Source organism: Anarhichas minor, unplaced genomic scaffold, assembly GCF_050575085.1.
Source record: "Anarhichas minor isolate MPS153535 unplaced genomic scaffold, ASM5057508v1 ptg000025l, whole genome shotgun sequence".
Classification (NCBI taxonomy): domain Eukaryota; kingdom Metazoa; phylum Chordata; class Actinopteri; order Perciformes; family Anarhichadidae; genus Anarhichas; species Anarhichas minor.
Genome location: NW_027466471.1, coordinates 11,588,157 through 11,611,990, shown reverse-complemented (window position 1 = coordinate 11,611,990; position 23,834 = coordinate 11,588,157). Strand labels below are relative to the sequence as shown.

Below are 23,834 nucleotides of genomic sequence, written 5' to 3'. Positions count from 1 at the left end.
GGTTAAACTAATTATCTGTGAATCACTATGCTTTTATTGTGCCGACCGTACGAATGTTTTACTTTAGTAGCTTCCGTCAGACACACGGCTCTGCTTTGCGGATGAAACTCTGTCTGATTTGAAGTACACGTGCAGTTTGAATCACCCGGGTCTCATTTCATTTTTGTTTCAAGGGCACCCATTCCCTAAAACACCCCCACCCTCCCTCATGTGAGGGTGCATCTGTCCGGCTAACCCATCTGCCCAGACTGTGTTGCTCCCGGTCTCTGTGGGCAGCCAGCTGCTCGGGGGCCTTTGTCCCACGCTTTCTCCCAGCGCAGCTCTTTGTCACCACCACACTTAGTGCTGGGGGGGAAGCAGTGTGATGATGCTCCTTCCCCCTTCACAATTAAGCCATATGCAACTGTGCGCCGTCTTTGTTGAAGTGACGCAATAACGTCAGGAGGTTGAATTATTGAAATGATGAGCCCCCCCCCCCCCCCCCCCCCAAAAAAAATCATTGTACTCCGTCAGCCTGTATGCTGACAAACCTACTCGCAAAGCATCTCTTGGAGTTCAGAGGTTGATGTTGTGGCTCTTGTGACCTGACCTGAGGTCTGAGCCTCATTTTGAGTCGTCAACCAATGGAGCCATGTCTTTGTGTGACTCTGTAGGGAGAGGTTGCTGTGGCAGGCCGCCGTGACTCAGCACAGCCACGAGTATTGTTGCTTCCTCCTGTCAGAACACGGGGATTTATAGAGAGGGCATCAGATGTCCAGCTCAACACATGTCATTCCCTTGCCTCATGCTTTCAATCTCCTCCTTTCTCTTCCTTAGCAGGATGCCTGCTAATTTATTCCCTGATTTCCATATGAAGGAAGCTGTGGGAGTGAAAGCAGCAGCTAGCAAGTGTTCAGTGAAACATTCCTGATAATTCCTCTTTGTCTGCTGGCCACGTGAGAAGGGAAGTTTCAGTAAATCATTACAGTTGCTGTGGTTCATATCCCTTATTTGCTTTATCTAAGCATGCCATTGTTTAAAATTCTGTGCCGTTTTAGCCATCGGTATCTTTATTTTCCATGCAGACGGTGGGTTAGTCATTTTGTCCGTTGTTAGCATCTTTCGTTTCCTCTTTTGTCTGTTTCTTTTTTTTAAGATTGAACTAAACTGCAGCCATAACACCACAGAGAGCATTGCTTAACGTTGAAGGCATGTCCCACGTTAGTGCTTCAAATGCTGCCTCTGTTCACAACAGGATGATCAGATGTCTAGTGTGTGTGTGTGTGTGTGTGTGTGTGAGATTTAGATTCAATGCACCATTCATCCAGTGCTCAACCTTTGCTGCTGGTAATCCCTGGGTGTGTGCACCGTGACGCATTATTTCTGTTGTCTCACATAACTAAGCTGTGCTCTTGTCTCTGCTCACAAAAAATCCGCTGCGTGTTCGTGCTATCCAGGGTCCTTCTCCATACTTTGGTCAGTTTCTATACTGCTCAGTTGCCTCTGCCTCTGCCGCTCAGTCCTGCTGACTGCAGATTTTACCATATATGGTCATTCACTGCTCCCTGCCTGACAGCCTTCCAAGACCGTTTCCTCTCTGCCTTGCCATTGGCTGCTTCGTGCAGTGTCGGCACACATGTGAATTCTGGGATAGGCCGAAATATGAAGAGCGGCCAAGATTAGAGAACTGGGTTGAAGTCAGATGTTGTCTCTGTCAGAGTCACTCACTGTATGCGAGTGCCATATTAGAATAATTGTTTTAATGTGATAATCGGTATGACTGCAGGAATACTGAATACTATTTATAATCCATTAATGCAGAGCTGTGAGCCCTGGTAGCTTTTTAAGACAAAACAGACCGTAGGACAAAGCTATGCTACGTTTTTTTTAATGATGGCAGATGTTGTGTACAAAGCCATGTTCAGTCATTTAATGCATTTAAAGTCTACTGCACGAGAGCAATTCATTCACAAACTAACTGCCGCTGCACACAGATGCACCAATCTGGCACAAAACATCTTTTTGGGTGGGCTGCCTTTTTATATGTTCTAATAAGTTCTTTCTAAAAATATCTTTTCATTCATATGTTGTTCCAGTTGATTATTTTTGGGGCTGCATCACAGCATGCAGCGGGCAGACAGTAGGAAGATGTGGAGACACTGTGGACAAATGGCCGTCCTCCATGAAGAATACTCAGTCGCATCAAAGAGGAGACAGAAGTTAATGACCCCCCCCCCCCCTGATATTCATTAGAGGTTTTGTCTTAGATTTTTAAAATGACTTGCGTGGAACTAATCACTAGACGTACTGGAGACACTGATCCTGTGTCATCAGTCATCAGCAACCTCTAGCCAGTAAAATATCTTCTGCTGTAGGAGCATCTGAATACTAATAGATGTGTTTCAAAATATCAGCTGCTCCAAATACTTCCTGGCTGGCAGCAGAGCCACCGGTATAGTAGTAGTAAACAGCGGACTTGTCTTAGATGCTATCTGGAATTAATCTTAAGACTAGCCATGTACCAGAGATATACAGTACTCCAGTGTATCTGCAGTACATATCTGTATAGGTATTTCTACTTTATCTCTCTAGCTATATATAGCTGAGGTTGTAGTGTGCTGCACTGCATTGTTCCTGCCCTATCTCTCACACGCACACGCACAGGCTTGTAAAAGTGGAAATTTCCATGGAGCAGTGAGCAGCAGTGGACAGCATGCAGACCCTTCAGTGTGTGCATGTGTGAATCACATGTTGAGCTGCGAGGAGAGGAAGTGTGCAGGCCTCTTGTTTGAATGAAAAGAATGTCCTCTGCTGCCTTGAGGGATGTCGTTCGTCCATTTTTCGTGTTTTGAATGTTGAGCTTTGTATCTGTCGCCGTGCGGTTCGGTCTCTGCAGCCGTACTTGTTGCGATGCGACTGTTTGTTTTCTAGGCGTCAGACATTCCTTTGGAAGGATACAGATGTCTGTAGTGTAGTTATGGACATGTGAGGTGTTCCACTGCTGAGTTTAGCCCCTTTTCTGGTGGTGTGGGTGGGTTTTCTGGACTAAATCATTTTCAAGTCTTGCCGAGCTCGCTCCCTGTGCCCGTAGGCTGGTTACCTTGGAGATGATTTTCTTGCTTGGCTGGTTTAGTACGTTTGGGCCCTTTTTTTTTGTTTTTTGTGATGTTACTGTCACTGTTATAGAACAGTCGAGGTCTGGATAAATAGTGCAAACATGAAGTCTGACTACGAAACCGGAGGAATCTCGACTAATCAGAGCAGGAAGTAAAATGAACGTTTGTAGCAGATAAAATCTTATCATCTGAACTAGTTTGGTTTCTTTCTTTAGTCAAATAATGTGACTAATCGACACCAGGATTTGATAAACCGAATCTTTAAAGAGAATCAGAGTTGATTCAAACCTTTGAGGTTCAAATTGCTCCAACTGGGAAACGCACAAACGTCTTGTTGACAGTCACGGTAGTCACTTCTGCTAATAGATGGATGTGACTACTATTCAATACCATCAAGATATTGAGAACAATGCTAGTGTAAACTCTTAAATCAGTGGAAGTTTCTTTCAGATGGCTCTTGGCTCTTAAAAGACTCTTTAGCAGCAGGAAGGATTACTGTCGGGTGTCTCTGGTCTGAGAATCGATTGCCGTGACCTGACACTAACAGACCTCTTATGTTGGGAACTCGTACGACACGCTCTGCTGAACACGTTCAGCACAAGTCACAAGTTAATCCCTGGTCATCACTTCTCAACTGTAGTTCCTCACACATCGACAGTAAAACGCTGAGTTACATAGAACGGCATTCCATGAAATAAGTCCTTGATATCAAATTCAGTTTGGTTTGACGCATCTCTTGTGCAGTCTCTATATTTTATTATTTCTTTTAGTCTGAGTAGGCAGTTACGAATAAAACTTTAGTAACCTGAAACTAAATCCCTAATTGAGATGTCTGTTTACCAGACCATTGTCCAATACAATAAAAAGGTGTTTGATTTATTCAGAAATATATTTTAGAGCTCCAAACTAGCCTCGGATTTTTGAGAGGACCAAAGACTCGAGACATTTCTATTCATTCTAAAATGTGGCCATTTGATTTAATTGACCTCCCATTTGGCCACCAGCAGTTTATGTCCGTGTGTTTTGTGTGACCGAGCCACAAGACGTTTCATCCGTTTCATCATTCTGGCGGATGTTTTCGTACAAATGCCTCATTTTACGACGAATACAGACTTGCAAATGTGCCTGAAGTTCTGCTTTCCCAGAGAGACCGAAGGGAGAATGCAACAAGTTTGCACAGGTATAGCTCCCTCACTGCAATACAGTATGTGTCCCAAGCTACCTTGTGTGCAGCTTTAGGTTGTTGGCAGTATGAACAATTTCAATGATCGGACTCGATGCAAACTGCATTCTGCGTATCACGTTATCATATGTTTACGCAGACTCGAAGCAAGATCCACTTGTGTTCGCTCTTCATACCCTGGAATTCCAAATTGTGTATAAATCGGACACGAACACCATTAACGCCTCAAAGGGTGCTACATTTGACACCCTAGCGGCCCTCTCGCTCTCGTTAGTCATACCCATGCTGCCTGGGGCCGAGGTGTGGAATGTTAGGAACGCTCTCGGGTCGAGCTGCTGCTCGGGTTGATCAGGAGGTCGAGCTCCAGAGCGCAGCTCGAGTGTTGCTGAGGCTTCATGGTTAATTGCTGCAAGTCAACCATGGAAGCCATTTATTTCTAAACTATATATTTATAGGATTCTTTTGAGTTTATGCAGGTGACTTAAAAGTGTTGATGGAAAATGGTGGAACACTGAGCTTAATGTATGAGGCGGTGTCGGAATCTTTGCGGCGTGTCTGAACTGGAGTTAACATGAGGGATGTGCGGAGGAGTCTCTCCGAGTGTTGATGTCGAAACACTGATCGCGCCCGTAGGTGGTCTTAATCTGTGTCGACCAAGTTTCTTCAAGCACGGGCATAAAACATGAATTTATGCTGATCACGAATGTTAGTTTTTTTTTACATTCTTCTAATTGCATGTACAAGCAAGAAAAGTCAAACATTAAACCAACCCTTCATCAGTTAAAGTACACATCTTCACGCACTCAGTTCTGAGGTTCCGATAAATGAGTTTTACGGTACATTCGTAGTAAACGGTGATAATATACAAACGTGCCCCGCTCACAGTCTGCTCCCTCCTGCTCTTAGACATAAGCAGCATTACACAACACTGTTGTTTGTTAGTTTACAGCATATTAGGAGCCAAGTGAACATAAACCATCCTGTTCTATGAGCTTAGTGTTTGTGAATAGTATAACGTCGTTACATCTACCCATCTGTGTACTGTAACATAGTAGTACTGCACCAATTGATGTGGAATCGGTGGCGACTTCTTTACATTATTCAAATGGTCTCAATGTGTTTTTTTTTTGTGTTTTTTTGGTGTGCAGGGAGTGCTGTTCTCAACCTTTTTTTTGTAATTTGGTAAAAGAAAAAACTTGAGGACCATCTTCCTAATTAAATGAGAAGAAGCTTTGATGCTTTTTCCGGTGCAGGGTTGCCTCACATATCGCTTTTTCATTTCAAAAACCCGTCGTCCTCGTGTCACTGCATCCGAGGGAACGTGAGCGAGTTAAGAGTGTAAAACTGATGATGTGTCATGATTGGAGGGTTGATACGCAAATGTAGCTGGTCATTGAAATTCTATATTATAATTTGACCTTTTTATCTGTGAATCCTTAAACACATTTAGATGTAAAAACAACTAGCTTCTTAAATTAGCAAAAATATGATTTTTAATTCATCTAACCATTTGTCAGTGCCTCCTAAGCCCACTAGATGGCGCTCTGAGGCCCGCTGGAGGAGAACAGAACTACTGAACATGATCCACAGCACTCTGGATCTCTTAATGTTGTGGAAACATGTTACTGCAGAGTTATTAAAGAAAGCAAAGTCATAACTTTGATCGCTGTGATTGCACGAGCCTTCAGTTCGCTCGTTGTCAGATTTGTTTGTGCTGTTCCTGTTGCTACACCTGGTCATCAGTCTGTGTCCTTCCTGCTCTACATCCTGTCCCTACTGTCCTCAGGACATCATGTGCAGGAAAGCTCCAGTAAGCTCAGCTGTCATATACATCTCTACGCCGTGAGATGAAATGAATATGCGATATCACGTCTATCTCGTAATGCACATTTTCTTGTTCTGTGATCAACGAAATGAAAATGAAGCAGAGCCAGCTGCAGAGGGGGAGGTCACCGGTCTCGACTGTATTGGTAATGTTATCTGATACCGGATGGCGGCTCATAGATCCCTATTGACAGCAGTGTCAAAGTCTGCTTTCTCTACACTCCGCTTCAGGGTGTGTTCAACAGTCGGGGTGAGGTTTAGACACGATCTTGTGATTTACACACACACACACACACACTGGACTTTGATCACTAAACTTGGGAGGTGGAGCATGTGTCATGGCCCAACTCTGTCAGTCAGGCGACTGCATGGTTACAGGCCAAATATTTTCATATATTAGAGTCACTTATGTCCATGTTTAGGACTCTACTGACCCATGAAACTTACACATGTTTCACTGAATATGAACGAACCACTGAGATATGAATCGTGTTACTTGGTGATATCAGCCAAACCACTTTGGATGTGCACTGTAACAGCAGCAGGCTTGAAGTACCCTCTCATCCCGGCTGCTGTATCTGCTGTAGCAGAGGCAGGGACATGTCTAAGAGCAACATGACACTCTTATCAGGGACTGGACTGTCCCTCCAAGGCCCAGACCAGCATCCTCTGCTTGTCTCTGGGTTTGTGTTCCTCACTTGATACGTTACTTCATTTCCTGCTCTTTTGAAATTCTGAGCATATCGTAGTGCGCTGCAGACCGGGAGTTGCACTAAGAGGCTAAATGGCCATTATTTACTGCTGTCTGTATTCATCTCTCTGACAGTTCTGTCCTTTTGAAAGCTTTAAGTCACATGTCATCATTTGGATTCAAAAGCCATAATGTACAATTTAGGGTGAGCTCGCTCTCTTTGGAACTTTGAGACTCACACCAGTAGTTTAGCCTTTTGTGCACATGGGAGAAGGCTTTCTGCCAGAAAACTTTCTGCCAGTCATCTCCTTGGGTTTAGGCAACAAACCCACTTGGTTAGGTTTAGCTAAAGATTGTGATTTGGGTTAAAATAAACCCTTTCTGGTAGAAAGCACTGAAGGCATACTCCTCCCGTGTGAGCCTTTTGTGTCCTGGTCTCACTGACTGAAGTGTGCACCTCTCTCTAGTTTACTGTGTCGCTGTTTGATAAATGGAATTAAATTTGTCTTGATGTGCAACTGCTGTTGAATACGGTGCTGCAGGTAGATAATAGTTTACTCACTGGTGCTCACAAATCACTTAGTTTGATGTCCACACCAGTTGGAGGAGCTAAGTTGCGGTGGGAGACGACACGACTCAAAGGTACCTTTTTTTTTTTTTTTTTTAACAATAGTTTCAAAGAATTGCTCCAAGAGGCCACTAAAGAAACCCAAACACATAATATGCAGATAACAGTGGATTAGTGTTAAAAAAAATGCCATCTGGACAATCAATACACACTGTAATAACTCGTGTCACAGACATGCCATTTTGCTGTGTGATCTCCAAATGTATTGGGAGTGTACCGCCAGTGTAAATCCCTTGAGCATACTCTGTGCATGCATGCTTGCCCCTGTCGGATGGCTGAGAGGCCTACTTTAGTATTTGTCTTTCATGCTCTTAGGTTGTAGAAAGTCCTATTCACAAAAATATGTTCTCTGTACAAAACATCCACCTAACATGTGACCCCAAACTTTTAACGTTTATGTACTCGTGAGGTTTACGTCTAGTTCTGGTTGTACCTCTTACTCGTTATTGAATATACAATTCATAGATTTAGTCACGCTTCTCAAGCCATCATTTTTGAAATTCTCAATATAATGGCATAATAGCTCTGGGCAGTGAATGAGTCTTCTTTTTTTATATTAGGGAAGCCATCATGCTTTAAATAGGGTTGCAGCAGGACTCTTTCCACAGTAAGTGACATCATCTCTTCAGCCCTGCGGCGGTGCTTGAATTCAGCACAGACTCGGGTGTGTCTCAGACGTCCACCACAGCGGGGGACTGTTAAGTCACCTCACAGTGTAGAGAGAGCACCTGGGTCTGCTGGCTAGTATGGGTCAGAGGTCAAATCCAGCTTAGGATGTACTACTGTACAACTGAAGGTTGTCTGTGTGTATGTTTATTTGTGTGTTGGTGGGCACCAGGAATGCATTTGTAGCCATGCAGTCCATTAGTTGTATAAGCAGGTTATGTAAAGGGCACCGTTAAGTGTTTGATACAGGGGCTACCATTTTAAAGTAAGGAGATGCTGCGGCACGTCTACTGTATAACGACGTCACCACTAATAACTTTCCTTCGTTGCTGTGGGTGGTCCAATAGGAGCTAAATCTAATCTGTTTGCTTCTAAGCAGCACTTTTAAAAAACTAGCTTTTTTGTGTGAGAGATGGAGTGACGAACCAAGATTCTGGCTTCAGGCAGTTAAGTTTGTTGGGCCATGTTAAAGTACTAAAAATGCTTAATAAATCCTTGGGAGAAGTTTTTATGTGACTGGGATTTCCCCTCGCATCTTAAAAACTTTTGTCAACAGTTAGTCTTATTCAAAAAGTGCCGTGTTGTGTAATCAAATCCAAAACTCATTTCCAGTATAAGTTCCGTCTTCAAACGGCGTAGGTACATGAGGATGGTTATGATTTTTTTGAGTACACTCATGTCATCACTCTTTCAAAGTGACTTCCAAATCCTCAAATAATAGATTGTATTTTATTGTATTAAATTCAATGGAAGGGTTTTTCAACAAGAGAAATGAATCGTACTTTAACAGACATGAAGTGTCTCCCTCAGTTCTGATTCTCGGCTCAGGCTGCGTCACTCGCACATAATTTGTGTGTGTGTGTGTGTGTGTGTGTGTGTGTGTGTGTGTGTGTGTGTGTGTGTGTGTGTGTGTGTGTGTGTGTGTGTGTGTGTGTGTGTGTGTGTGTGTGTGTGTGTGTGTGTGTGTGTGTGTGTGTGTGTGTGTGTGTGTGTGTGTGTGTGTGTGTGTGTGTGTGTGTGTGTGTGTGTGATTTTGCAGGTGGGATTTAGGATTATACTGTAATTGACCCGTTTCAAAACGTGCTCACTCCTCCAGCATGGACAATGTTCTCTGAGCAGGATCAGAGTAAAACTAATCTCATTACTCTGTTGTTTACCTTTTGTCTTTACAGACGGGACGCATTGACAAATCCTACCCCACAGTGTGTGGTCACACAGGCCCGGTGTTAGACATTGACTGGTGTCCCCACAATGATCACGTCATCGCCAGCGGCTCCGAGGACTGCACAGTGATGGTAAGGTTTGCCACGCCCGTTCCACCTGAACCCAGACCTCTTGATTGGGGTAAATGCAACACACACACACATTATTGAGCTGATAAGTGTCTGGCGACTACGTGGTTTTGTTGCAGAAGGCCAGGCTGTTGTAACTCGTGGATGGGTGCAGACCTCACCCTCTGGATTAGATTAGACTCAAATATGTGTTGCAGTAATCAGAGCTGGGGAATGATTTTGCTGTTTATTGAGCTGAGGTCACTGACTTTTTTTGAGACTGCAGTTGTTCTTTCCTCCACATGTCCTTATTTGGGCAGTGAAGTGAGATCAGTGTGCTGCCTGTTTATGTTTGCTGCTACTACTTCCTCACCTGAAAGTCCTGACTTCCTGTTAGACCCTCTCTGAGTCAAGGCCATATTTAGTTAATGTGTGCAGAAGTATAAGCCATGAAATGAACAGAGAAGCTGTCAATAGTTCCTCTTTTCATAGCATGTGATCTTTTGAAGGGAAAGCTCACAGCTTAAACAGGCTCTTGTTGTTTGGCGCTGTAACTGCAGACTGACATGCACCATGATGTGGACGTGGCTACATCAACCATAAATATATATTTTTACAAAAAAGAATGGATTTTAATCGTCACATCACATAAAGTGCATAGTGCACAACTCGCTGCATGTTAACCAGTTCTGCTGTTTAAAACATGTGCACATACAGAGCCCTTTATATCATTGTATTAGCATGCTAAGACAGGTGGTTGAATACATGGAGATAAATGCTACAGAGGTATTGCTAAACACTTCATGTGTCAACAGTAAATCTCTAAGTTAATTCATTTATCAGGAATCCTGTTGGGTGGGAGTGGTAAAGCAGACTGCATTCTTGTTTATCATTTTTAGTAGAAGGACCATGCTTGTTCTGTATTTGACTAAATTTGACTTTAAGTCCCATCTGTCACTAAATCTGAATATGATGTTGGAGCTCTTAGTCACTGCTGCCCCCCTCAGGTTCCTTTTGGTAACTACATCTTTGTGGTGTCCCTTTGCACAGTAATACAATTGGTAGGGTGGGGTTGACGGATTCACAATAACATCTTTCAGAGTTTAGATACGGGGGTAAATATAGGAGTCCCTCCGGCTTCACTGTCTGTCGTGTTCCTGAACTCTGTCCCGTCTATGACCCCACAGGTCTGGCAGATTCCTGAGAATGGCCTTGTGACTTCAATGGCTGAGCCAGTGGTGGTGCTGGAGGGCCACTCCAAGCGCGTTGGCATCATCACATGGCATCCAACAGCACGCAACGTCCTTCTTAGTGCAGGTAAGAGCCGTCTCTGTATCCTTAAATCTACAAAACAAGCTGAAGTTCTATTCAAACGGAAGTCTTTGCGTTGTAACATATCTTAGTGGCAATAGATATTGTGTTTGACTTGGATGGGCTGCTTTCCTGCTCACCTTTTTATACCGCTCTGTCGTCAGGTTGCGACAACCAGATCGTCATCTGGAACGTGGGCACAGGAGAGGCTATGATCACCCTGGATGACATGCACCCAGATGTCATCTACAACGTGACCTGGAACCGCAACGGTAGCCTCATCTGCACCGCCTGCAAGGACAAGGCCATCCGTGTCATCGATCCCCGCAAGGAGATGATGATTGCTGTAAGCCGTTTTCAAAGGATTTATTTGTTGTGACATGTTCTCTTTGTTGTATTGTATATGAGAGGTTAATATAAATCAAGGTGCAGTAAGATGGGGTTGCAAGTAGGGAGACTGCTTCAGCTGGAAGGCCTGCGTTCAGCAACCTTGTTCCCTTAAGTGTGACACCAAACTATCACTATATAGGGTTAGGGTTAGGGTATTATATAGGGTTAGGGTATTATATAAGTTTGTGAAAGCTATTAAGTTCAATCTGAATAAAATGCTTTGTGTTGCCACTTGTCTAAAAGTAGAGCTTATGCTCAAAAGCTGAAGTGGACATGATGATAAACTGCTCAGGAGATGGTGACTTGAGCACACGCGTGTTACGCTGACCTGTAAACTACTCTTCACAGGAGAAGGAGAAGGCACACGAGGGCGCTCGACCCATGAGAGCCATTTTCCTGTCTAACGGCAACGTCCTCACCACAGGATTCAGTCGCATGAGTGAGAGGCAGCTCGCCCTCTGGAACCCGGTAAGCTGCTTCATGTGTGCTGACTGCTCTTCATCAGTTCAGTGGTATTGGGCTCTATGTCTCAAACTGAAACGTAGGTCTTAGAGCTGTCTTAAGGACTTGCAATACTGGATCTAACAGTCTTTAGACTGTTCAGAGAGCAGGCTTTTCATTTAAGCCAACCGTATAAATTAAATGGTACACAAGTTTTAAAAATAAACACCACATTCACAACTTTTTAACAATGAAATCTGCTACATTATTCTCGGCTATTAAAAGTAAAACCACTTTTTCCTCTTTTTTTCTTTGAAGGCCATTTATTCTGCCCTACGTTTCTGTATTGTTAGTCTCCGCAACAGACCAACTGTATCATTTGTCGTGCTCTTCTCAGGATAACATGGAGGAGCCCATGACTGTTAATGAGATGGACACCAGCAACGGAGTGCTCTTGCCCTTCTATGACCCAGACACCAACGTCGTTTACCTCTGTGGGAAGGTGAGTTTCCTTTGTGAGCGCTCTATTGCTACGTTTCCACATCGCTGAATACAAAACTAAAAGACTTCTTTATTTCTTCACAGGGGGACAGCAGCATCCGTTACTTTGAAATCACAGACGAGGCTCCGTATGTTCACTTCCTCAGCACCTTTGCCACCAAGGAGCCCCAGAGGGGCATGGGCTACATGCCCAAGAGGGGCCTTGATGTCAATAAGTGTGAAATTGCGAGGTAAGCTGCGATGGACGGCTAATAACTATCTCTTAACACCAGAATTAGTTTTGAGCTTTGTTTTTAGTCAACCAGATCTAATATGGAGTCTCTAACTCCACCACTAGGAGGCAGGACGCGATCATGACATAATCATTCAGCCCTCTCGGGGCAGTCCACAGCAAACTGTACTAAAACACTGTCCGGGGCCTTTTGTTGTTTGGTAATCCATTGAATTTTGGGTAATTGTTTTTAATTTATATGTTGCCAGGTTCTATAAACTGCATGAAAGGAAGTGTGAGCCTATCGTGATGACTGTACCGAGAAAGGTGAGTCCAAGTCCTAAATGGCCACTTTGTTACCAGACCCCTAATCCGCATGTTGAATCACCGGCAGCCAAGTGAGACCTTGTTTTTATAATGTGCTGCTTTTTAGAGTTTTCGTCACAGCGTTTCTCTTTCTCTTTCCTCGTCAGTCGGACCTGTTCCAGGACGACTTGTACCCGGACACATCTGGACCCGACCATGCCCTGGAGGCTGAGGAGTGGTTTGATGGCAAGAACGGAGACCCGATCCTCATCTCCCTCAAGAACGGCTACGTCCAGGGCAAGAACCGTGAATTCAAGGTGGTCAAAAAGAACATTTTGGACACCAAGAACACAGAGAACTCGAGCCCTGCCAACAAGTCTGCCTCCCCGACTCCATCGATTGTGAGTATTTGCTTTTTCCATGGCAGGATTACATTCGATAGTCAATCTTCCACTCGGTAGAGCTGGGCAATATGAAACAACAGATTTTCTTCTGATATGGATCACACTATCAGAAGAGGAAGTTAACTGTGAACTGGATTAGAGCTGCAACTAAAAATGATTTGAATAGTTGTAAAAATCTGCCAACTATTTTCAAAAATGATCGTTTGATCTATAAAATGTCCGAATATAATAAAAATACTAATTAAAACTTTCCTCAAAGGCCAAGTTGACATCTTGATACAGTTTGTTTTGTCCAACCAACCAACAAAACCCCAAGATGTTCAGTTTACTGTCAAAGAAAAGAAGCAAATTTTTTTCCTATTATTGAGAAACTGGGACGAGGGGATGTTTGTTACTTCTGTTTAAAAAAATCCTTAAATGATTAATTGATGTAATTGTTGCTGCTTTTTTTATTTTTTTTATTTTTTGATTGATCGACTTATTGTTTAATCTCTAGACTGCATAATATTGGGAAGTCTAAGTGAACGTGTGTGTGTGTGTGTGTGTGTGTGTGTGTGTGTGTGTGTGTGTGTGCGCGCGCACACACTCACAATGTCAAGCGGACAAATTGTATGTGTTGGAAGCAGGGCAGATTGCTGGCTGTCTTCATGAGGTGGTTTGTAGATGTTATTCAACCCACTCTCTGACCCACAAACTGTTCCTGCTCTGGACGCCTACTGCTGGGCGTCCTGCCGCACCTCACCCACAACACAGCCGCCCGCCTGGGACCCAGCCCATGCGTCTCTCAGCAGTTGTGCTCTGTAATCACAGCCCACTGGGCTCCAGCGCTGACAAAGCATGTTAACCCTCAGAGCACCAGCCGTGCCACATGGCATCTACAGTCCAAGACTGTAGCTACCGGCTTTCAGACAGGAAGTGTCTTGTGCACTGTTGTGACGTACCTTAGGTTTGTTATCGGTTCAAACGTGACCGTAGTTGTGCTAGAAATGACTACAAACACAACAAAAAAAAGTCTCACTCGTGTCTTGTGTCTCCCACAGAAATCTGAGGCCAAGCTGGAGGAGATCTTGAATGAAATCAAATCTCTCAAGGACCTGGTGAGCAGTCAGGAGAAGCGAATCATCAAACTTGAAGAGCAAATGTCCAAAATTGCCATTTAGGGACCCTTTACCCAACCCGCTACAATTCAGGACGTTTCATTGGCCGGGGGGTGGGCGGGATCAGTCACTGCCTATCTCAATGACAGTGTTTCGCCTGAAGCCTGCCTAGCAACGATCCCTAGCAACATTCCAGTTGAACTTTTTCTTAGCCAGCCCCCGACCCTCAGTTTAACACAGGTGGAATGAGGACGTGTGGCAAATTTAGTACAAAATGCTCTTTGCTTTTCGGTGACAAAGGACTCTATTCCTTTTATTGTGTGACAGTCTTTTTTTTTTATTATTTTGTCGTCTTGTATAAAAAGGGTTTTACATATTCCTTTGCATTTTAGAAATATGACCAAGAAAATTCCAATATCAATAGTCAGCATTTGCCATTGCATTCCCAAATATTTTTTAAGCAGGTCTCAGTCTTTCATGTTACTATACCCCAAAATGATGTTGCCAAATTTGACATTTTGTTTACACCTCATCAGTATTTCTTTCTCTCTCGAGTCAAAATGCCAACGGGGACACCCGGCGCAGTAGACTGGTTGTGTGAGGACGTCATCAATGATTAACTATGGAACTAAAATAATTTGAATAAGATGAATGGTTATACTAGGAAGAACTCTGTAATGAGGCGTAAACCGGACCCATTTAGCTGCCACGGTCTACACCCAGACATTACACATAAATGACCATTCTCGCCATCTGTGTTGAAGCTGCACAACTTAACTCCTGCTTTTTGCCATTTCTTCTCGTTCCCGTTGCTTCCCGTCGTTCTGACTGTGGACAATAGTCCACGTAAACAAGCATTCCTCTCCGTCTCGCTTCATTAACAACACGCACTGTGTGCTTATTGGAGAAAGTGACAAACGCATTCCACGAATCTCATTGGCAGTTTCTGGTGTCGGGGGGGGGGGGGGGGGGAGGAGGAGAGGGAGATACTTCTATAAAGTTCTTCTTTCTGTGAACACTCTGCTGTAGTGACACAGTCACACTGGGTGATTGTTATTGTGACATCTATGTCCCATGAAAAACACCTGCTTTTGTTTCTGTGAGAGGTTCCGTCACCGACCTCGGTGTCTCGTCACGTGTAGTGGGATTATGTTTCTGTCGCTGTTCCTTCGCACTATATGCCATCTCAGATCTGCATCTTCTGTACAAACCAATACAGGAATCGACATGAAATGACTCATCAATCACATAACGTGACTATTTAAAACCTTCTGGTGATAAAACTGGAGATTGCTACAGAAACTGTTCATGGTGGAACTTAAAGGCCTAGATTGTGTGTGTGAATATGTGCCTCATGTCTTTGGTCTTTTGGGTACCTGTCACTGTGGATATTCCTGCTGTGTTTGTTGTCGGGGTGGCGGCGGGGGGGGGGGGGTTATGAAATGGACTCACGGTAGAATGTCCAAGACTGGCCTCTAACCTGGATGAATTGAATAGTTGGGTATTGCTTCACTGTTAATTTTAGCCTGTTTCTTGTTCCAGCTGTGCTTATTTCCCTCTTAGCACTTCCACTTTTTTTTTTTTTTTTTTTTTTTTTTTAAATAGTTTATTCCTCAGAAGCTCCTGTTCAGTTGAGTTATCACAAAATCAAGCAACTATTGAGTTGTCCAGCCTGAGCTGTTTTGACCAGACCGCTATGATAACGGCTCCTCTTGATGTTTTTAGATTTGATTACTGAGACGGGTAAAGGTTCAGTCTGTTGTTTGCCTTCAATAATTGTTACCACTGTAAAGACCTGAAAGTGCCATAGAGGTGACCATGCAAGTGTTCGTAGGGGACTGTTGTGAGAGTAGGTTTGTGTAGTAAATGGAAGAGTTGATCGGTGCCCGGATTCAAAACCACTTTGAGGTGCTATACTTAAATATACTTAAAAAGAAAACTATGTTCAAAGGACTCTGCTCCTAAAGTACTGTGTCAGCTGTTTGTGGACATCATGAAGTCCTGCCAGTCCATCCCACAATACACCAGGCAGCATTACTGGTCGAGGTTTGTTAGTAAGCAATGTGCCCCGGACATTTTGACACTTTCCACCTCGGTACGGGTATTCACAACATCTCGAAAAATGATGTCAAACCGAGAAGCTGTCAGCAGCCTTTTGAGTCATCGTGGCTTTGAGATGCAATTTGAGCAGCGAGTCGTAGAATATTAGCAACAGGAAGTTACAGCAGGGCTATAGAAATGTGTGTACTGCTCTATCTGCCACTCTGTGGATTCTTTATAGCACTGGTGGCACGAGAGCAAAGGTTTGAGGAGTAGTGAATAGTGATCCAAAGGGACTCTGTAGGTTGGAGACATGTGCAGTTGAAAGATAGATGTATGTTTGTTCTTTAGGAAAACCGAGTGAAAGCTGTGTAAATAACATGACCATAAAGTTTCTTCTTTTTTTTTTCTTTTTCTTTTTTTCGTGGCTGTGCTGAAGAGGGTATTTGTGTGGGAGGTGTGTTTTAAATGTTTCTCTTCGTCTGTGTTCCCTGCACCTTGCCATAATGCATCTTGAGAAAAGCAGAGCCTCTGTTAATGTCAGAGGTCGCACCGATATCAAGAAAGAAAATCAGACCAAAATGAACCAGAATGAAGCCTCATGTTGGAGGTCTGCTCAGCGTTTTTGTTCATTATTCTTGCTTCAAGCATCAAACATTGATTATAAGAAAAAAATAATAAAGACTTTTTAAAATGGCCTCACTGTATCTTTTGCATTCGGTCATTACTGTTTAAAAAAGTGTTTTTTGAGCCTTTGGATACAAGCCTGAAGTCCAACGACTGCACTGAAGAGGAAGACGGTACTGGAAATACAGCCTCGGCCTCTGAAGGCTAGGGCTGGTGTGGTGTTGGACTATATATGTTCTTGTCAACAAACCCCATGAAAAGACCAAAGTCAACAAGGAGTCCATGTCTCGGTAATTTACAACTTTCTCAGCCTGTCCGATGTGTTCCTCTGAAGACTTGCATCTTTAAAAATGGGTTGCAAATATTTACAGTGTAATTGTTGTTTCCCTAAACAGCTGGGCTCTGTAGTTTTGAAGAATCATTACTCCGACAGGAGGACATTTGTTTTGGACTATTATTAGCTGCAGACCGTCAGTGCTCCAGTGAGTTTACGGCAGCAGGATACTGTGTGTGAGTGACTCAAAATGATCTACACGGCCCATTTTCATTGTAAGGGGGGGAGGGGGGGAGTGTATAGTATTTTCTAGGAGAACAGAGGAATAAGTGACATCAGGCTTTGGCTATACATAAAACACTTTGTCTATAGGATCAATTCATGATTCACTTTGGTGTTTTGATTTTGTTTTGGTGAAATATTACCAGCCTATTAACTTTAAAGGTCAGATTACCATCAGTGTTGTGAAACCTAGACATGTATTCTTTGTTTTAATTATTGCCATTCTCTTTTATAGACTGAATGGTTATAAATACAGATGGCCAAAATGAGATGTTGGAGTGTACAGTTGATTGAATTTAATATAAAGTTAGCCAAAGAACTGGTATTGTGTTCGAGCCACCAAAAATAACCAAACTCTATTTCAGTGCAAGTCTGTTACAGCAAAAATGAGAAACCGAACATTTCTAAGTCACAAAGATAAACAAGCAGAAATATGAAGAATCCCTCTATCAAGGTTCTGTGCATCCTGAACCTGGGGAACTGCTCCCCTTCTTCACTAAATCTCATGCTGATCAGGTATAATATCAACAGCTCACACCATCAGCAGCCTGAAATAGACGCCCTGTATATTTAGAGACTTAACCAGAGATGAGTGCTGCTAAAAGACCATGAAGTTGATATGTTCGCTCTGTGTTTCGGGATGAAAGGGCTTGCTTTCTCTCTGCGCTGGTCTTGTGTGCCCTGTAGAGACGGGCTGTAATCAACGAGGACTTAATTAGAGAGGACTCAGTGGGAGGCAGAGGACTCGTGGGACTCGCCCCGCAAATTACAGAAATACCCATTTCCTTAAAACATGGGACTCGTGTTCTCACTGCAATGTCTCTGCAGTGAGTTTCAAAGCTGAAAGCTCAGTTTAACGTTAAATAAATCAACACACATTGTGGTACGTTACAAAATCATACAAATTGGAGACCATTTAGTATTTCTCTGGTATTAGTAAATGTCATTATATACAGAATAAATACTACATCGCTGTTCCCTCTCATAGTTCAGAAAAAGATGTACAGTAAAAAGTTTCAATCCCAGATGGACACCCCATATGTGCAGGAGGAAGAAGAGGGAGTAAGGGAGGCAGAAAGAGGGAGGAGAGGTTGGAAATAGAGGGATGGACATCATTTTGCAGTGAGCAGACTTTTTAGAGCTCAGTAAAAAGCAACAGTGGGTATAACTCAGCGAGGACGACGGATGCTCGGGAACTCTTTCCCTCGTACTTTCTTCTTGTTACTTTGTCTCCCCTTTACTTTCCTCTCTGTCTTCTGCCCTGTGTTGTGCTCTTCAGAGGAGAAACCCAGGATAACACTTTCTGTAAGTATGTGTTTATGTTTGAAAAGTATTTAAAGCAAGTTAAAACCACAGACAAATATTTAATGTATTTCAGAGCAGTCTGTGTATCCAAACTGACGCGTTGAGTAAAGTTTCAAGTCGTTGGTTCATATTGTTTAAAGTTAGTTCATAAAACTAACGTGGCGGTGGAATGTAAATAAGTATGTTTACTCAAGTACTCCAATTTTGTGATACTTTTACTTCACTTGAGTATTTCACCTTATACTTCTACTCCACTACATTTCAGGGAGGAATATTGTACTATAATCCATTGCAATGATTTAATAGCTACAGTTACTTTATAGATTTTCAGTTCATAAGATATGGTAAATGAGGACTTTTGCGTTTCAGTATAATTTGCTAATACTTTCAAGGTATTACTTAATTAAGATCTATAATGCAGGGCTTTAAATTGTAATGGTATATTTTACATTCCTGAAATAACACTTTTACTTATATTATATTTTACTTTCGACCCTCGAGGTGTTTTCTTCTTTCTATTTAAAGATCAATGATGTAATGAATGTTCATCCTGTGTCTAATCTACTGTACTGTAGGTTACCTAATATGTAATATGTTATAATATGTTAATATGTAAGAATATGCTTTGACATGGTCTAACCAGTGGCTCCATCTTTGCAACTTAATGCTTATTTTCATTTTATGGTTGAGACTCTAACTTTTCCAAAACTACCACGTCTGTCAGACTGAATTTGGAGTAAATGTGTAGTTAATAATGGCCAAGACATCTACGATATTTCTATTTGATGCAAAGATGCAGCCATAAAAATGCTGCTGTAAATTTAAAGAAGATTCAAGAGTTTAAAGCACTCAAATGTCATGAAATGGGTTAATTGCATAATGTGGTGTCTGATGGCCTTCAGTTGAAGGTAACGTGGACCCTCCAGTGAAATACGGGGAATGTAATTATGGCTATAATTATGAGGATTCAAGGGGCAGTGCTGTCCTATAGCTTTACATCCAAGGAGGAACACCCAGCCTACCATGTGGTCCAGCAGAGTACTGTATGTTCGACCACACAGGGAGGGGGGTTTCACACCGTGTAATGTACATCACAGCGGCAGCAGGTTCACTATAGCATGATGCTGATTAGAAGCTAGTCGTTACAGCTTAGCACTGTGTAATTATACTGTCTATTCTAGATGGGAACAGACTGAGCCCTGCACAACTGCATTTTGTTTTGTTAGAGCTTGACTTCACATTGAGAAGAAGGATGGAAGAAATGTAATATTGGCTCAGGAAGTTTATTCATACAGTTGTACTGTCAGTAAATGCTGGTTTTACTGGAAGCAGAAATATCTTCCCCAGGCCTGTGCTGCTGTGGGCTGGTGTAGCCTACAACAGCTGCTGCCCAGTGTAAATATAGAGGCCACAGCCTCTGTGCTCACCCTGGAATATAGCTTCCTCCTGGCTTTGGTGTGGTGGATGGGTGGCCTCCCTCTACTTTACAAATTATAAGGCCTTCAGCACCAAACTCACTGTCTCCACCCCAAATAAGTAATGGCTGCTCAATTGCCTGCTAAAATAGATCTGGTCCTAGATGGGGAACGGCAGAAACCCTAGAAAAACCTGAGTGAAGATGAATACTGGAGCTGCATTTCAGATGGAAACGGACGTTTAAAACATTGTTTTATTTTCTGAGTATGTGTCTGTTTTATGAAAGACTGCTTGACACGAGTTAGTATTGACAATGCGTCACAAGAAATATCTGAGGGGTCACAAGATTATTAAAATGATAAAAGGAAAAAAAGAAATGAAACAAACTGGATGAAGTGTTCATTAGTGAGCTTTATGGTGCTGCTAGATGCTTTCTGTATCCTTTAGACAGAGTCAGGCTAGCTGTTTCCCCCTTTCCAGCATTTTACTAAGCTAACCAATTCATGGCTCTAGCCTTTAGGGGTCTCAAGCACCCATGTTAGATTAGGGAATACATGTATTTCCTTATTCGATCCTAAATTCAAGATAGCCATTGTTGTTGCAGGACTCAGAGGAGAAGATGAAGTCCCGTTTGTTTTCTCTCGTCGCCTGTGTGACCCTGCTCTCACTGTGTCACGCCACTCCTCTGTTCTACAACACATCCATGGACGGCAGCGGTGATGAAGCAGAGCTGGAGCTCATTTTTCCAACCTCTTTCTCCAGTCGAGCGCCTGTTCAGGTCTCTGCTGCCACTGGAGGTCCCACCCTCACCAGCACCATCACCACCACCATCACCACCACCATGATCCGCCTGAAGGACTTCGTCCTCACCCGAGTAGTGGACTTCCTGCAGGAGAATCTGCTCATCATCATCGTGGTGACCTCTCTTCTCATCGTCATGGTCTTCATCATCTGCTGCGCCTCTGCCATGAGTCATAAGCGCAAGCTGGAGGCCAACAAGTCCCCTCCTCAGCCAAACAAGAAGTCTGTGGCTGATAAGACCGGCGCACGCAAAAATTCAAGCGAGCCCCAGGAGCGGCCGTGCGCCGTCGACCACGTCAAGAGGGTCCAGACTCAGAGCATGGCCTCCCCCAAGCACCTGCGCGTGCCCTCCAAGGCTCTGGTGGGTGAGAGGGGCAGAGACGTCAGGTCGTCGCCCTGCCAGGAGGTCAGAAAGGTCAGGGAGGCAGAGGAGGTGGTAAAGCAGAGAGAGGAGCCCAAGCACAAAGAGCAGCCAAAGCACAGGGAGGAGGTGCAGCAGAGCCCCAGCACCAGCTCTGGTCATTCAGTCTGCACCTGCCACCTGAAAAAGGCCCAACACTAGGGCACGGTCGAGGCTGATGTTGGCTTAAGAGGTGAAATGTTGCAACCACGACATAAAAACAAGATCAGACAGGTTGGTTATATTGCCCACATATGGAAAAATATATAGAAATGCATTTGTGATTCAAATCTGGCCCATTTACAACTTCCACCAAGAAATGTATTTGTGAGGCTGATGCCCAATGATTAAACAGTTAAAACTACAAGTTCATGAATATATGAACTGTGGCTTGATTAGAAATGTAATTAATAGAAGATATGTTAGAAATCAAAATACTAAATGTTGTTTCTGCATAAATCCTGTCTATAAAAGTTGCATGTCAGTTTTTGATACATACAAAGATTAAAAAGCCAACACGTTGATGCTACATGCCAACAACCTTTAAACCTTTACAGTGGTCAGTTTGTCCTTAGTCTATCTGTGGTCACGCAGTTGTTTTTTTATTAGTGATTGCCACAGTAAGTAGTCTTAACCGCCTTATATCATATCACTGTGCCATTGAAGTAGCATCACTTGAAACTGCGAAAGAAACATTTTTCTTATAGATCAGTTTTTTTTAAGAGAAGAAGGACAAGAAAAACAATATTTTGAAAATAATTAAGAATGGGATTCCTGTATTTTCCATGTTCTATAAATTGAAATGATAAAAACAAAGTATGTGTGTGCCTGTCTATAGACGGAGGAACCTCCTCGGTATGTCCTGCTGTACGCTGTGGCTAAAAGCTGTGGCTGAACCACTCTGTCATTTAAAGAAAAGCCTTTGCTGCTGTTAGATAAAGCAAAGTGAGACTCCAGTAAACTTGATTTGTTGGATAAGTAACAAAACTATCTCTTTATATTTACATTCATATTTACTTCATTTTGCATAATGTTATTTTATTTTATATCATATATCGTATTGTATTTTCCTTTACAAACCTAATACACAAAGATTTACACCAAAAGCACAGTTTGCAACTGTTATTTCTGGGAAGTTTAAGTATAAACATACATATTATCTATCTGTCTATATATTTATTTGGTTAATAGTTCTGATGTGCCTTCAGCATGAAACGTAGGGGTTCTGGGGTATAAAACCTTTGTGGATCAGGTTTGTTTTTTTAAGAAGTAACACCTATGTTTAAGATAAATCATGTGTTTTGTTTTTAACGTAATCATTTGTAATGAGTCAAAACATGTACGGAGATAAGTAGTTGGATGTTTTGCTGGTGTAGCAGGTTTAACTTATGGTGGCTAGAACAATATCTAAAAATCAAAAGCTGAGATATATTTGTCAAATTCATCTGATATGATTTGGATAAAAATTCAGATTACACCGGCGATAACATGTAAAACCTCTCCAACTCACTGTGATGACTCTGAGCATCTAAACCAAGTTAGAGTTTGTATGATTAAAGGGCCAGACTGTTGTCATGTTTAAAACTCTTTAACCTCAGATTAATGTCTTCTCATGTTTCCACACAAATGATTCCTATAAGTGACAGTTTATTGTTTACAAAATGGCAGTTTTCTTTGCTTATGTTGAATAAAATTGTTGATAATGATGTTTTTGTCATTATTGAATGCAGACCAAAAGAAACCTAAGATAAGAAAAGTTTTTTAAAAAAGAGGATACTTGCTATGTGCACATCGAACTTAAAGCAAGGAATCTGTCTGTCTGTCTGTGTGTATTTGAGTATGTTTATTAATTTTAAAAAAACTCTGAATAAACTCTGTGAAGCAGCGGGGGCGGAGCTTCAGGGCTCTGCGGACTCGAGCGTGTCGTCGGCAGTCGGCAGAGAGCGGCTTATTGACTGCACTTCACTTCTACTGCTGGATGATGGATATAGCATGCTAGGGTTACATGAATGCTGGATAATGCTACAACCAAACTTGTATTCACTTCCCAGTAGTCAACGAGCAGGGGCGGATAGCTACAGCATCGTTTTTGTATACTAACTTCTAACACAAATGATGCTGCCACCTGCAACATGACTCTGCTAAGCGCACCGGCCTGGCTGCCGTGTGTCCCACCGGCTGCTCTGCACTGAGCTCATCGTACTGCGGTTAAGTTACCGTTCGTAACGTTGACCCGAAGCGTAACGGCCATCCTCCGGTCCCCCCCACAGGTCAACACTTTCAACTCATCAGCACTGTTGCCATTGTTTGCGCTGTTCGCGTTGTCAGCACCGTTAACAGTTAGGTGCTAGCTGCCGGCCGTCGCCCGTGGATGTTTAAAGTACATAAAGTCGCCATGTTGACAGCCGTGAATGGAGGCAATCCCCCGGCCGACACTGACTGAATCTATGTTCTGAATTCCCTTATTTAATAATACAACTATTAATACCACAATACCACATGTTCAATCTCGTACATTCATTTTTTTCTTTCATGTGAAGAGTGACAGAGAGGCATTACCAGCACATGAATTGACTTCATGTCTGTTCAAGGCGGAGGGAGTAGAATCTGAATCTGCAGTGTTACAAAACGGTCCTACGACGGTGGTTAATACCAACTCGGTAAGTCAAG

General features: G+C 42.8%; 1 protein-coding gene across 4 annotated transcripts in view; it reads left to right on the top strand.

The window, feature by feature from the left end:
• Window positions 1-16,757, top strand: part of coro1ca (coronin, actin binding protein, 1Ca) — a 31,444-nt gene extending 14,687 nt beyond the window's left edge. For all 4 annotated transcript variants that reach the window (XM_076099132.1, XM_076099134.1, XM_076099133.1 and 1 more), the window contains 9 exons: window positions 9,260-9,382; window positions 10,546-10,675; window positions 10,834-11,015; window positions 11,408-11,527; window positions 11,898-12,002; window positions 12,086-12,231; window positions 12,482-12,539; window positions 12,686-12,919; window positions 13,963-16,757. In XM_076099132.1, coding sequence (XP_075955247.1) covers window positions 9,260-9,382; window positions 10,546-10,675; window positions 10,834-11,015; window positions 11,408-11,527; window positions 11,898-12,002; window positions 12,086-12,231; window positions 12,482-12,539; window positions 12,686-12,919; window positions 13,963-14,082 — 1,218 coding nt within the window. In that variant the 3' untranslated portion in view covers window positions 14,083-16,757. The remainder of the gene's footprint in view (window positions 1-9,259; window positions 9,383-10,545; window positions 10,676-10,833; window positions 11,016-11,407; window positions 11,528-11,897; window positions 12,003-12,085; window positions 12,232-12,481; window positions 12,540-12,685; window positions 12,920-13,962) is intronic.
• Window positions 16,758-23,834: the final 7,077 nt, after the last annotated feature.